We start from the raw sequence: 13986 nt of genomic DNA, 5'->3' as shown, positions 1-13986 counted from the left end.
AGCCCACCTGATATGCAAGATGTTCCATTAGCTACCAAGAGATATTCAATAGTTTGGTTACATAGGATTTTTGTCCTTAGATCGCTTAGAAGATTACTTGGTAAATCCTCAATAATAAGTATGCTGAACACATGAATCTGGTCAGTTTCATCAAACTTTTATAGGTCATTTACTCTTTGGAGAATCTTATAAAAGCATACCATCTTCCTTCCCCCAAACGCACAAATGCATACACATATATACACACACACACACTTGCATATAATTTCTGGGCTTTCCAGATCCTCAGCAGCTTTCAAGTTCAAAAGAGGAAACAGATGGCTCCACAGTCTCCTTCAAAAGCCAAAGTCCCCACATTCCATGCTGAGAGAGAGAGAATGGTCACAGCAGAAGGAGCCAGATCTCACCTTGATCCTGCACCTCTAATTTAGACCCTGACCTTCTGGCCTAGTGAGATGCATTTTCCTAAAGCAGAACCGAGTTAGGGATTATTCGACCCATATGCTTACCTGTGAGACACCAAGAAGGTGTTTGTCATGAAAACCACGTCATGGTTTGACTGCTGCAGCTCTTCCAGAAGGACATCTGCCATGGTGCACTGCAGCAGGCGAGGGAGCTCCTCGTTGCGGTCGCCATCGAACACGCCATACACAGCTCCCACCCCTTCTGCAAAGTTATCCACCGCTAGGGCTGATACACAGAGCCTGTTACAGAGTATGAGACAAAGGAAGTTACTGGCAAAAGGATTATTCTCCTGAGAGTCTTCTTTTTAAAAAAAAGTATTATTTGAGGGTAGAGAAGAGTAGTAAATCCTAATCAATACATGAAAGAGGTGTTAGATAATTAAGCAGCACCTAAAAGAATTGATATTGAAAGAAACGGGGGAATTCAGCCACATTCATGGGCAGTACATATTAGCACGGCAATGTTGCCAAAGGCTGGAAGGATGAAACCTTTTCTCTCAGTAGTGACTAAGGATGAGTTTTGTCAATGCCCTGCAGCCAAAGACCCCAAGACGCACACCTGTGGTTGAACAGGTTGGGTGTTTTATGCCTTACAGCAAGGGAGAAAGTGCACCACAGGACTCCAGGGTGCAAGGTAGGAGGCTGTTGGAAAGAAACTGCTAAAGGATTTGGGCTTTGGTTGGGTCCTTCTGGGGAGGGTCTAACAACATGGGGAATCATACTAGATTGCATGCTGTCAGAAAGTGAGGCCAAGCTGTGGTTTGGTATCTCAATATCTTATTTACAAGGAAAGAAGATTAATATAAGGATAAACATGTAATTGGAAAAAAAAGTATCAGTCACCCATTATGGCCATGAGAGGGGGTGTTTGGTATTTTGTGGACTGCACATTCACCTTGTTTTTGTCTCCCTGGCTCATGGTTTCAGAGGGGCCTTATTGGATGGTGTCACACTTTGATTTATGTCCAACAGAACAACGTGGCCTATCTTTCAGCATAAGCTCAGTTCAGACGTCAGGGTCTGCCTTTTTTCTCTCTCCATGGCCAAGATACTCACTTATTTCTCTGCCCTGCCATTTCAGCCAGTCCATGGCTCCAGAAAGTTGATATAACTGTAGAATCGGTGGTTGGCAAAAGTTTCTGATCAATTTTCAGGGTTGTGATATTGCTGTGGAAGTTGAAGAAGGGAAGATCAAACCATACATGTGTTTGTATTTTACAGAAACAGTCCCAACAATAGTATGTGTTTTTATAAAATAATCTGTTGACAGAACAAGACATATTCTCAGTAGTGTCCTGACCCACCAGCCGAGGAGAAGGAAAGAGGAAGGAGGAAGAAATAGGGGCCATATAGTGTCACAATTGAGGCCACTCATTTCAATGAAAAACTAAACACAATAAAGATTTCTAAATTTTAGCTGTCTACTTATTTTAAGTATTCTGATATATCAATGAAGTCTTGATACAATGAATGAGCTTGTACCATCTCTTAGATATTGTAATGTGATCTGGGCCACCTGAAATATCTATGTAAAAATAATCAGTGTGGCTGAGCAGTAGCCATGATGCTGAATTCTAATATAAATGCGCTGCTTACTGGATAGAAAGAAGATTCACCTATAATCAAATGAAGGAAGAGAACCAAGGGGCTTTACGGCCTAATTCATTTTATTCCTTTAATTAACCGAGCAAGATCTCCACAGACCTTAAGACCACCCACACGTGGCTGGTGGGACTAAGAGCACATGTGGATTTAATTTCAAAATTTTTCCTACCTAAATGTGTCTAGTGTCTTGTGTTCCAGAACCAGATTTGTATTTCCAGTTAGGTCAAGATCTTGTAAAGTAGCAGGCAGAGCTTCTGGAATCAAGATCTCGGTCAAGTCATTGCAACTCAGGTCTACAAACTGAGAGGAAAATGAAGAAATCAAAGAAAACGCATCACAGAGAGTTAATTCTTAACTCCCTGATACTTAATCTCCTACCATACCCTCAAAAGGAAACTTAATGTCTTCCTAGGAATCAATCAAATATACTGTGATTGCAAACATTCTTCTTCCTTAGTGGAGAACCACCTCACTCGCACTCTTGCTATTCCCCCCAGAAGGACCTACAAGTACCTGGATCTGGGGCAGCTGCAGTATTTCCGGGAAGATGCTGATGTTGTTGGAATGGGCGGCCAGCGTGTGCAGCCTTTTGCAATTTGCTATGGTTGTGGGAATGGTTTTAAGCTTGTTGCCACTTAGGTTCAGTTCCTCCAGTTGCTCCAATTTATTTAGTTTGCTGAAAAAGAAACACCAAAATACCACACTGCCCTCAAAATGAGCAGCTGCCAAGCAAGTTTCACAGCAGCCACAGAGCGCAGAGGTGACCTGGTCACTGGCAGATGACTAGTCAGAATGATACAATCAGCAACGAGAGCAGCTCCCCACGGGGCTGCCCCTGCTGCATCGCAGCGCGGTCTGCCTCTCAGTGCATCTCCAACCAAGCCTGAGGCTTCTCTTACAGCTCCTGGATCCTGTGGGCATGAACATCTTCCTGTTACGTGACTTAGGGGAAGCTGCTGAATCCATGTCAGCCTGGGGTTGGTAGATCAAGGATGGTACTTGCAGTGCCCCTAACTAGTTGTAAAATACTGCATAAATTAATGTTAGTGGACATGATTATCCTTAGCTGTAAAATAAAGAAGTCATACCAAATCATCACTAAGATCCCTCTGCATCTGAAATTCCTATTCATAACAATCCGTCTTCACTAAACATTTACTGAGTACTTACGATACACACAGCAATGTGCTACTGTGAGGCAAGTGCTTCACACTCAGCTAGACTGAGCAAAGCTTTTCTGTGCACTGAGATACCTTGGCAGCCTAACACCTTTATTTAGATTATTACAAATTGCTCTGATTTTATTTGTAATTTATTGATACAAAAAATGATAAAAATAGTAAATGGCTATAACATGGAAAGCTTAGAAAATAAACCAACAATATCACCAATTCCTATTCTCATTTTGCTGAATTTCTATCAAATTTTCTCATGCATGTTTTATGTAAAATGTACTGTCCTTTCCATATAACATACATAATTTCTACTGCTAGAAAACTCATAAATGCTTTTTAATAACTAAACCTCAGTCAATTAAAATTGTTCCCTTATTACAAAATAGGTGTGCATTGGAAAAAAAACAAACTGGAAAACAGATGACAGGAAAAAAGCTTTTAATCCCACTACCAAAGATAATAATCTCTAGTGGCATTTTGGTGGGGAGTATTCTTGTCCTGTTTAATGCATGAACTATATTTTCAAATTAAAAAATGATGCTATGTTACATATATTGTTTTATAACTTGCTTTTTAAAAAATTTAGTAATATATTTTTTAAGTGTCTCCATGTCCAAATCTCATGCTATTCTCTCATACCATTCTCTGCCTGCATCTTTCTGACTTGTGCATAGAAATGCAGCATCCCTATCTCAGCCTCTCAGTGAGTACCCAGAACTGTGCTAGACTCTGAAAACAGTCCAAAAGAAACAGAAGATCTGGACTGTGCCCATGCAATTATAACATTGTTCAGATGACCTGGCTATGGATTTATTATTCAGTATAGAACATATGTTTTCTTCAATAAACTGCTACTAAATCCATTAGTTTTATTATCTGTATTCAGAGTACTCTAATTTTGTGTGATCTCCTATAAATTCTTATCTTTACTTTTATTTTCAAATTCTTTAATGTGTTTTAAGTTGTATATTAGCCTGCTCGTGATGCCTGCAACTGTAAGTGTATCATCAAATTAGGAGGCATTCATTAGTTACAGAGAAATGGTATCTCCCAGTAACTTCATAGGTTTACATAACTTGTCAGTGGTTTGGCATTTTCACTTTATATGAACATATTAGAGGCCAACTAAATTAATATGATACTAGTTCAAGAGATCTACCATATCCTAAAATTAAGATTCTGCATTCACTTTAAAAGTCATTGTTCAAGTTATTTCAAGGAAGTAATCAAGTTTATCCTGCTTGTCTTCTATAGCTCCACATATCTCATTTCATAAACATTTACAAAAATTACAGTCTTACATGTTTCTCTGAATTTATCATATTTCTAAGAAAATTCTGTAAAGTAAAATTAGAATCAAAATACATAGTTTTGTTTTCAAATAATAACAAACATGATTTCACTTTATATGGTTATATAACTTCATTAGTTAGGTCTAATTCATAAAAATTCTATGCCATTACATTTTCTTAATTTTTGAAGACATAAGTTTTGATAGCTACTTGCATGATATAAATGGATTTTTCTGGTGTCAAATTTTCCAAATTTTTTAAAATTAAATGTATTTTGGAAGGCATTATTTCTCCACTGACACTGTTTAAAATGTTGATAGCATTAAATGTCTCTCTCACGTCTTTTTATAGGTGTAGCCTGGCCAACTCCTATTCACCAATCCTCTAGGAAGGCCAACCCCATCCCCAGGCTCTGTGCAGTGCAGATGGCTACCTGTGCATATCTTTAATATCCTTCACTGCAACTGCCTATATGCTTGTCTATTTCCCCAATTTGACTGTAAATTGCTGATAGAGACAGTAACTTAATCATCACTGCTTCCCCAGTCTTACACAGTACTTGACATATAGTATGCATTCAACATATATACAAAAATGAATAAATTAATGGACTCAACAGTATTTTACACATCAGTACTGACAAGAGGAAAAAAAAATTAGCTTCAGAATTTCTTTGAGTTCATAAGCCTGCACTTTTCTAGGCTGAACATTCTCAGACCATTAAGTAATTAGAACTAAGAATTAAATACATTTGAACCACAACTTCTCTGGTTACTGATGTTTAACAATTGAGTACAAACAGATTTCCCCATTCAACTAATGGAATCCCAGCATCAGCAAGTCATCCAACACAGAGCAAGAGCACTCAGTGCGACAGCTGTGGAGTTCGGGCTCTGGGTCTGGAATGACCAGTCTGCATTTGTTTACCTTGCAGGAAAGGTCTGTAGCTGGTTGTTTGCAAGATGCAAGATTCGCAGGCGCGGGTGCCCCACCAGGACGGGCACACACTGATCTGTCAGGAGGTTGTTCGTCAGATAGAGCAGCTGCAGCGCACTCAGGCTCTCCTCCCCGGCGCAAGCAGACGGCAAAGACTCCAGGCTATTTGCAGATGCGTTCAAGTACCTGAGACTGACGGAGCACACGCAAGTCATCTCCTCTGTGGTCATTCATTGCCACCTTCTACAGAGACCATCATGCCGCCTCCGTATGGAACGCTGTCACTTCCTGCTACCAAACTCCTGATGAGTAGCTTTCACCAGGTCGTTCTCTCTAATTGGTTCTACCCAACCAGCTTCTTTTATTCAACTCATCCAAGTAGAGTGAAGCGACACAAGCTTGACTTTTATTGTGCCTGTGTGTCCACCCAAAGGGTGTTGTTGAATATCATGTTCACAAATATCTAACTGTGAAGACACCCTTCAGAAAAACTAGTTTTAACAGGATCATATTTATTTAGCTAATCCCTTTATAATCCCCTAATAATGAGCATATAGGCTGTTTCCAGCTGTTTGCTATTATAGACATTATAGTGAGCACATTTGTGTTCTTACCCAATTATTTCTTTAGGCAACACTCCCAGAAATAGAAATTGTGCAGTTTTCAAAGTAGGTTGTAAAAAACGTGCTCCAAATAAACAATGTACCTTAATGACAGCTTGGTAAAGCTAGAAGCAAAACTAAATTAACTTTAGTGGTATGTCCTCTTCTCCCTAAAGCAAAAGCTGGAAACTGCCCAAGGAAGCTGTCTCAGAGTGCTGTGATTTCTCTTAAAGGTCCTAACTGTATTCATTTTCTGAGATGAAAGCCTGAACCCACCCAACCTGTTTGATACCATTTTACAACGCTAGAACGTTTGAAGTATTTGATGGTCACTTCAACTGTTGAGTTGAAGATTACTATCTCATAAAATTGTCATCTTTTATTTCATATGAATTGCAAGTAAGTCTCCACACGTACCTACACTATGAGGTAAACACTCTAAATACAGTCCCAAAGGTCACTCCACACCAGTGTAGTTTGTTTAGCCAACAATTCTGCTCTTCTACAGACTCAATGGTACTTACTTTAAGGCCTTGGAGAAGAGGGTATCTGGCAGCCTGGAAAGCAAGTTATGCTGAACATCCAACACCTCAAGAGGGATGTGCTCCACCAGCACAGGCAGGGCTTGCACACGATTGTGTCCCACCATCAGTTTTCTGAGGCTCAAGCTGCTAAGGATTCTAAGGGGAAGCAAATAAAAAACTTGGGTAAATCTTCCTTTCTGATTCTGCCCCTGGCTATTTACTGAAATCAGTACACTAATAGAAATATATTCTTCCTGGTGGTGCCTGTGCCAAGAAAGCAGCCAGGACCATATGTTTACTCACCACCCACAAGGAAGTTGTTAAGATCATTCTGGGAAAAGGTGAATTAATGAAAGCAAATAGCACAGAACGGATCTAAATCCAGAAAACTAGAACGGATCTAAATTCAGAAAACTATTTGTAGAATAAATAGATTCAGATTTTAAGTCTAGACTGCACCAAAAATTCAAGGAATTTATTTACTAATATAATTGATTATAATAACAAAATTTATTATAACAAAAACTACTACCTATTCAGTGCTCAAAATGTGCTAGCTGTTTAACTATGAAGTTCAGAAGGGTTAAGTGACTTTGATTTGCTGAAGATCTCACAACGAATGTAGTGAACGGTACAGTCAGGATTTGAACTAAGGTCTGACTCCAAAGGCTGTCTTCGTAGCTGCTATGCTGCAAAGCCTCTAGTTTAAATTTAAAGATCCCACCAGGTGATAACCACAGATTTTACACCTCAGTGCTTTTGAATACACCATTCCTCCAAACTCCACCTCTCTCTTCCCCCCATTCACATACAGCAAACCCCAGTCAACTCAAATTTTCATTCTTCATGAAGCATTCTCCAATTACTCAAAGTTCTGAATTTCTAAAATATTTTATTTTTACAGTGTAGAAATGACAAGTGAAGGCTTTGTATTAAGAATGAATACATTTAAATGTCAACACTTCCTAGTTAGAGGGGACCTTGAGGAAGTTACCTAACCACTCTGAGCCTTACTTTCATCATTTGGAAGATAAGGACAATAGCAACTATATATGGTTGCTAAAGGTCTAAATAAGGTAATAAAAGTACAGTCCACAGAACACTGTTCATCTCACAGGTCATCCAATACAAATTATCTATTATCACTATCATATCACCAACCTAGGCCAGCAAATCTCGTTACGTTTTATCAGTTACCTGTGTGCAAGTCACCTCAACTATCCACTTACTAAGTTCCTTGCAGGCCAAGAGTATGCATTAGCCATTACTTTTCTCCTCACAGTGCTTCCCACTGCCCTGCACCCAGCAGGTACTCAATGTTTACTGAACAAAAGGAAGTACTTCTGAAAGCAACCCAAATCTAGGAAAATAATTAAAGACATGTATACAAACACATACATTAAAACATACATACATAACATATACATTAGCCCACACATACCTCACAGGAACCTCTGTCAGAAGATTATAGCTCACATCTAATATTTCTAGCTTCTTTGCTTCACAAGCCCAGTCAGGGACACACTCTAGCAGGTTTCTGCAGAAAATATTTAGAAGGCATCATTTAAGAGGATGAGCGGAACTCATTTCACTAGACAGTAATGTACCTGGGAACTTGCCCTTGAGCCCCGTGAGGGAGGAATGCTCTCCCCACGGCATTGCTGATACACCACCTGGAATACAGCAGGTGCTCAGTGAATGCTGTTGGTAGAGAGGTGGAGAGAGACAAATGCACAAACATGAACTTGTAGGAGTGCACTGTGTGGTGTGATGGGGGGAGGGAGAGAAGAGGAAAGACTTAATTAGAGAAGCGACATTTTTAACAAGCCGTCGCAGCTCAGCAGGATTTCCACAGGTAGTGACCAGGGTGAAGAGAAGCAAATTCTGGGGAAACTGAATCAAATGAATAAAAGTGAGGAAGTAGGGACAAAAGATGACTAGTGGGAGAAACATTTCAAACCATTTAGAATGTGAATTCACATATTTTGTAGAGCACCAGGCAGACAGTTAGTAAAATGAGTTGTATTTTCAGATATTACTTAGCTTCTCTAAGCCTCAAAGCATCTATCAGTCATTTGATCAGTAGGATGAGAAAGAATGAACTGAGTGTCATATGAGAAACACAGACCTTGCTGGGATGGCTTAGAGCAGGAAGCACTTTACCTGACAAGGATTGAAGGAAGCTCCCTCAGAAATACGACATCTGGGTCAGAATTTGAAAAATGTTGTACAATGTCTGAAAAGAGGAGGACATTCCAAGGAAGAGGTGACAACATGAGCTGGAGCACAGAGGCAAGAAAGGACATGGCAGGATCTGTGTGGAGAAGAATGAGCGGTCTGGTGACGCTGGAGCAGCAGGTATGGAGCAGAGTGGTAAGAAACAAGGCTGGGAAGATGTAAGTCTGTCCTGGAGACCACAGAGGACCACTGGGGGATGTCTGAGCAGTGGGGAGACAGTGTCAGTGTAGCACTTTAAGTAGCTTGCTCTGGGGGACATGGAGGTCTGCTGAGGTGGCTATATTGGTAAAAGGAAGGATAATTAGGAAGCTGTTACAGAACCCCAGACAAGTAATGATATGGGCCTAAGTGAGTGGTAATACTCATTTAGGTATTCAAGAGAAGACGGGGCTTCCAGAAATATTTAGAAAGCAAAAATCAAAATGACTTGGAGACAGATTAGACATGGGAGCAGGGCAGAGGGAAGACTCAAAGATGACTTTCAGGCTTCTAGCCTAGACCAGAGAGAAACTCGTACCAGAGAAAGGACTGGTAAGTTCCCAAAGAGGTTGGAAATGGTGAATTTATAGTGCTGTCCATCTGGATATGACTGTCTCATGATGTTGCCAAGGCTGAGACAGACACAAGACAAGTTAAGGTAGTGTGGAAGGGTGGGTAATGAGCTCAATTTTGCACATATCTGAGGTACTTGGAGACATGTAGGTGGGGATATCCAGTATGAAAATGGGACACATGGGTCTGAGGCTGAAAGAGTGCTGGGCTGTTGATCCAAGTGGCATGGACACTAAGTGTGGATGAAATCACTGGAGTAACTGAGCTGTGTCAAGGGAGAAGTGTAGTGAGCAAAGGCCAGACCCTGAAATAAGTGACTTTTCAGTAGCTAGCTGAGGAAGCGGAGTTCACAAAAGGGACAGAAGGAATGGTCGAAGTGGCATAAAGAAATGAGATATTAGCCAGCTGAGCAAATGGCATGTTTTAAGAAAAGAGAGCCAGATTAACAGTGTTAACACAGAGAAGTTCCATAAGTGAAGGTCTAAAGTAAGTTGTGGTGGGATAAGCAAATGGCAACTAAGGAAAATGAGCCAACAAATGCAAATAATCTTTGAGAAGGAGTATGTAGTAGCTGGGGGTTGCAAGATAAAGGGAATTTTTGTTAACACAGAACAGGTATGAGGTCACATATAGAGGGACAAGACGGTGAACACACAAGGAGGGAGGCGGCAGATGACTGACAGAGAAGGTCTAGAGCAGTGGGGGGATCAGAGGCACAGAGGGCTGGGACAGCTTGAGCAGAGGCAAGAAGCCGAGAGTGGATACAAATCTACACGAATTTAAGTGAAGTGCTAGGAAGCTGAGGGAGATCACCCCAGATGGCCTCTATTTTCTCAATCAAGCAAGAAGCTAAGCCCTAGAGGAGGAGAAGGGACAGTACAGTTGAGGGAAGTTGAGGCATTTGGAACCGGGGCCCATGGCACTGAAGGAGCTGACAGGAAAAAAGACTGGGAAGCTCGAGATGAGGGCAGAAATGTAGATTTATAGGGGTGTCTGTATGATTTTCTTCAGCAATGATAGAGTTTAGTGGAGAAGGTAAATCTCAGTATTGATCCATGCTGGGCTTTGCTGGAAAGCTATGACAGAAAGAAATGGAATGAAGGGCATCTATAATAACAGCTTAATAATAATAATGAAAATAATGCAACAAAAAGAAACCTGCTATTATGCTAATATTTCTTGAGACTCTTGTGCAGGGTCTATGCTACATATTTTGCATTTATGGTATCACTTCACCTTCGCAACAACCCTGCGCATACAGGACCCTGCCCATGCCCCTTTACCTGCTTCCAGCACTCCACCATCGCAGCACCTGTGACGCTGCCCTATAACTGCTTGTTTGATTTTCAAACGCTCTACTGTAAAGCCCCACCACTGAATCCTGAATGCTTAAAATTAATGAAGGGAAGAAAGCAGACCTCAGGTATGTTTATTCTTGATCACCCAAATAAGTAATAAAATCCTGGACAGAATTAATACCTCTCTGGAAATCAGACCAATGTGGGTCATAAGAGTATCAAAAAAGTAGGAAATACCATTTAAAAAAATCACTAAAAACCAGGAATTATATGATTCCAACTGGCAAAAAGGAGTTACTGCCACAAAGGGAGCAATGTGTTCTCTGTTTACATCTCATCCTAAATCCACAGACTTCAAGAGGGAGTAATTCATAGACACCCTTCCTTTAACTAGGTAGTATGGCCATTTAACTTACCCCTGGATTCATCCTTTCGTTTTTTCCCCAGTTACCCAGCTAATAAACTTAGATTTCTTGTACCTCCAAACTACCAAAGTATCCATATACATCGCTGAAATATTAGGAGCCAAACCACCACCACTCTCATGAGATGCACTCACCGGGAGAGTTCTAGAGAAGTGAGCAGACTGGGTACTGGATAGACACTCACTGCTGTCAGCCCTGATCAAAAGGAAGAGGTGTTAGTGACGGTGTCCAAAAGAAGAAAGTCGCTAAGAGCAAACAAGGGGAAAATTGCTTGTTTTATTGAATTAAAGGGCTTAGATTAATTAAATCACCAAAGAGAACACATCTGCTGAGATGAACTAAAGATACAAACCACTGGGTAAAATGCACATTGACTAACTCTAACTGCTGATCCCAATTTGAAAACCAAATACAAAAACTAATTGAAGGCTCTTGCGTACTGCCCTGGGTTCACACTAGGGCAGGCAGTTCTTAAATGGTAACAGTAATTACTTAGCTTTTTAACTTAAGAAAGTTAATAGTTGGGTTTTTGCTGGTAATATTTTAACTTTCAATTAAAGTAAAACAAATACAGAAAAGTACAATAACCTTAAGTGTGTAGGTCAATGAATTTTAACTAATAGAACACAATGGTGTAACCAGTTTGCAGATCAAGAAACATCACCAGCTGCCCAGAAACTCCCTTGTCTTCCCTTCCAGCCACCACCCCATGAGGGCAACACCATCCTGATTCCCAACACTACAGATTACTTTTGTCCATTTATAGAAACAGATATATACAGTATATAGAATTTGTCCAGCTGCATTCACTCCACACTGTGCTTATGAGATCTGTTCACACACTGCATATGGTTGTAGTTCATTCATTCTCATGGCTGTATAAAATTTTTTATGTGAGTATACCACAACTTATTTATTCATTTTTGAGTTGATAGGCATTTAATTCTTTTCCAGTTTGGGGTTATTATGAACAGTGCTTCTAAGAACATTTTTGTCCGTGTCTTTTGTGCACTAATACATACAGCATATATGCTGAGTATGAGCTTAGAAGATGAACTGGTGAGTCGGGTATAATATGTCCAGCTTTAGTTGATACTACACAGTTTTCCAAGTGACTGTACCAATTCACATTCCCAACAGCTGACACTGATATTTTTAGTCTTTGTCATTCTAGTCATTCTAGTAAATTTCAATTTGCATATTCCTGATGACCAGTGAAACTGAAATGCTTTTTGCTATACTGACTGATCATCTGTGTTAACTTCTTTTGTGAAGCTGAGTTTTTTACTTAGAGGCGTCAAAACTGCAAGTATTGCTGTGAATTCTTCCAGGTTGTACATTTTAAGGATGCTTTCTGTAAAAAGGGTAGTTAAATTCAAGAAGCCTCAGTTAGTACATTACTGTGATAGAAACTTGGCTAACTAAGGACTGCATGGATGTCAATGAGGTCTTCTCCAAGAGACCAAGTCAGCATCTCAGGGTAAGAATGGAAAAATGGGCCTAATAATAAATATTTCCATGGCATAAGACCTACCACCATCTCATAGAACAAGTCAGCACCCATAAGCTTTGACACTATTCTGACCTAAGCAATCAATCTAAGCTACTATTTGAAGCTTCTGCAACACAAAAGGCAATGGAAAGAGAAGTTCTTACCTTTTATCCTAATGACATATTTTAGAGATACAGAAAAGAGAGTAAAATAATGAACCCTCTTTCACTCTCTATCCATCCAGCTTTTAACAAATCTTCACTTTTTTTTTTTAAAGAATTAAAACACTGTACATGCCAAGAAGTAAACTTCATCCTGAATATAATTTCTATCATTCCCATGGAATCTTTCATACTGTTTTGGCACACTTAATAGCTAAGAAGATGACATTTTTGTGTTTGAAAATCTGAAGTAACTGTCATAGCATACATATAATTATGCACTTTATTTTTTTTGCTCAAAAAATGTTCTGAGATTTATCTGTATTAATACATAAAGCTTTAATACATTCACTTCCTTTGCTGTGCAATATTCTATTGTATAAATGCATCACTGTTAACTTACCCATTTTCCTATCAATAGTCACATTTTTTCTTATTTGTTTCACTGTTTCAAACAGTGCTGTAACAAACGTTCTTGTACATATCTCCTTGTGCACATATGAGCGTCTCTGGGAGCCATTTCAGGAAGGGGAACTTCTAGAACACGGTCTAGGTGCAGCTTTGGCTTCTCTAGCTACCTCACCTTGCTCTCCAAGGGGGTCTAACTGATCCTCTTACTGGCAGTGTCTGAGCTGCTGCTTCTCCACATCTTCAAAGATACTTAGCATTATTCTTTTTATCTGATGAGTATAAAATGATATTATTTAAATTTGCATACCCCTACACTTAGTGATACTGAACATCTTTTCTTTACCTTCTTTAAACACAAAAAAGACAATTATAATTCTGGTAAAGAAGGCCTCTCCCTAAAAAGAATGGCCTCAACAGATACGAGGCCTTTAAAGTTAAAAAAAAAAAAAAACTCCTTGCGCAAATCACTGCTGAGGAGCTTATTATTCTACAACTGAGACAGCATAAAGTTTTAGACTAGAGACTGGCAAATTTTTTCTGTAAAGGGTTTATTATTTAGTAAATATTTTAGGCTTTGTGGGCTATATGGTCTTACAACTGCTCAATCTCCCACTATGGCATGAGAGCAGTAATATGTAAACAAATGTGGGTGTGTTCCAATCAAATACTATTCACTGAAATTTGAATTTTATATAACTTTTCCATGGCAAAATTTTTCTTCTTTCGATTTTTTTCAATCCAACCATTGAAAAATGTAAAAAATCCCATTCTTCGTGGGCCATAGGAAAACAGGTGGCAGGCCAGATTTAGG

At 39.6% G+C, this 13986-nt stretch overlaps 1 protein-coding gene across 3 annotated transcripts in view; it reads right to left on the bottom strand.

Annotated features, from left to right (window-relative positions):
* Positions 1-13986, bottom strand: part of PHLPP2 (PH domain and leucine rich repeat protein phosphatase 2) — a 71112-nt gene that overhangs the window by 8182 nt on the left and 48944 nt on the right. For all 3 annotated transcript variants that reach the window (XM_037025412.2, XM_073225942.1, XM_073225941.1), the window contains exons 10-17: positions 11246-11306; positions 8040-8135; positions 6599-6754; positions 5464-5664; positions 2583-2745; positions 2239-2369; positions 1521-1631; positions 510-704 (exon numbers count right to left, since the gene is read on the bottom strand). In XM_037025412.2, the coding sequence (XP_036881307.2) occupies positions 510-704; positions 1521-1631; positions 2239-2369; positions 2583-2745; positions 5464-5664; positions 6599-6754; positions 8040-8135; positions 11246-11306 (1114 nt within the window). The remainder of the gene's footprint in view (positions 1-509; positions 705-1520; positions 1632-2238; positions 2370-2582; positions 2746-5463; positions 5665-6598; positions 6755-8039; positions 8136-11245; positions 11307-13986) is intronic.

The sequence above is a fragment of the Manis javanica genome, chromosome 17 (assembly GCF_040802235.1).
Source record: "Manis javanica isolate MJ-LG chromosome 17, MJ_LKY, whole genome shotgun sequence".
Classification (NCBI taxonomy): Eukaryota; Metazoa; Chordata; class Mammalia; order Pholidota; family Manidae; genus Manis; species Manis javanica.
Note: the sequence above shows the minus strand (reverse complement) of the source record. Positions and strands in the feature narration are given on the sequence as shown.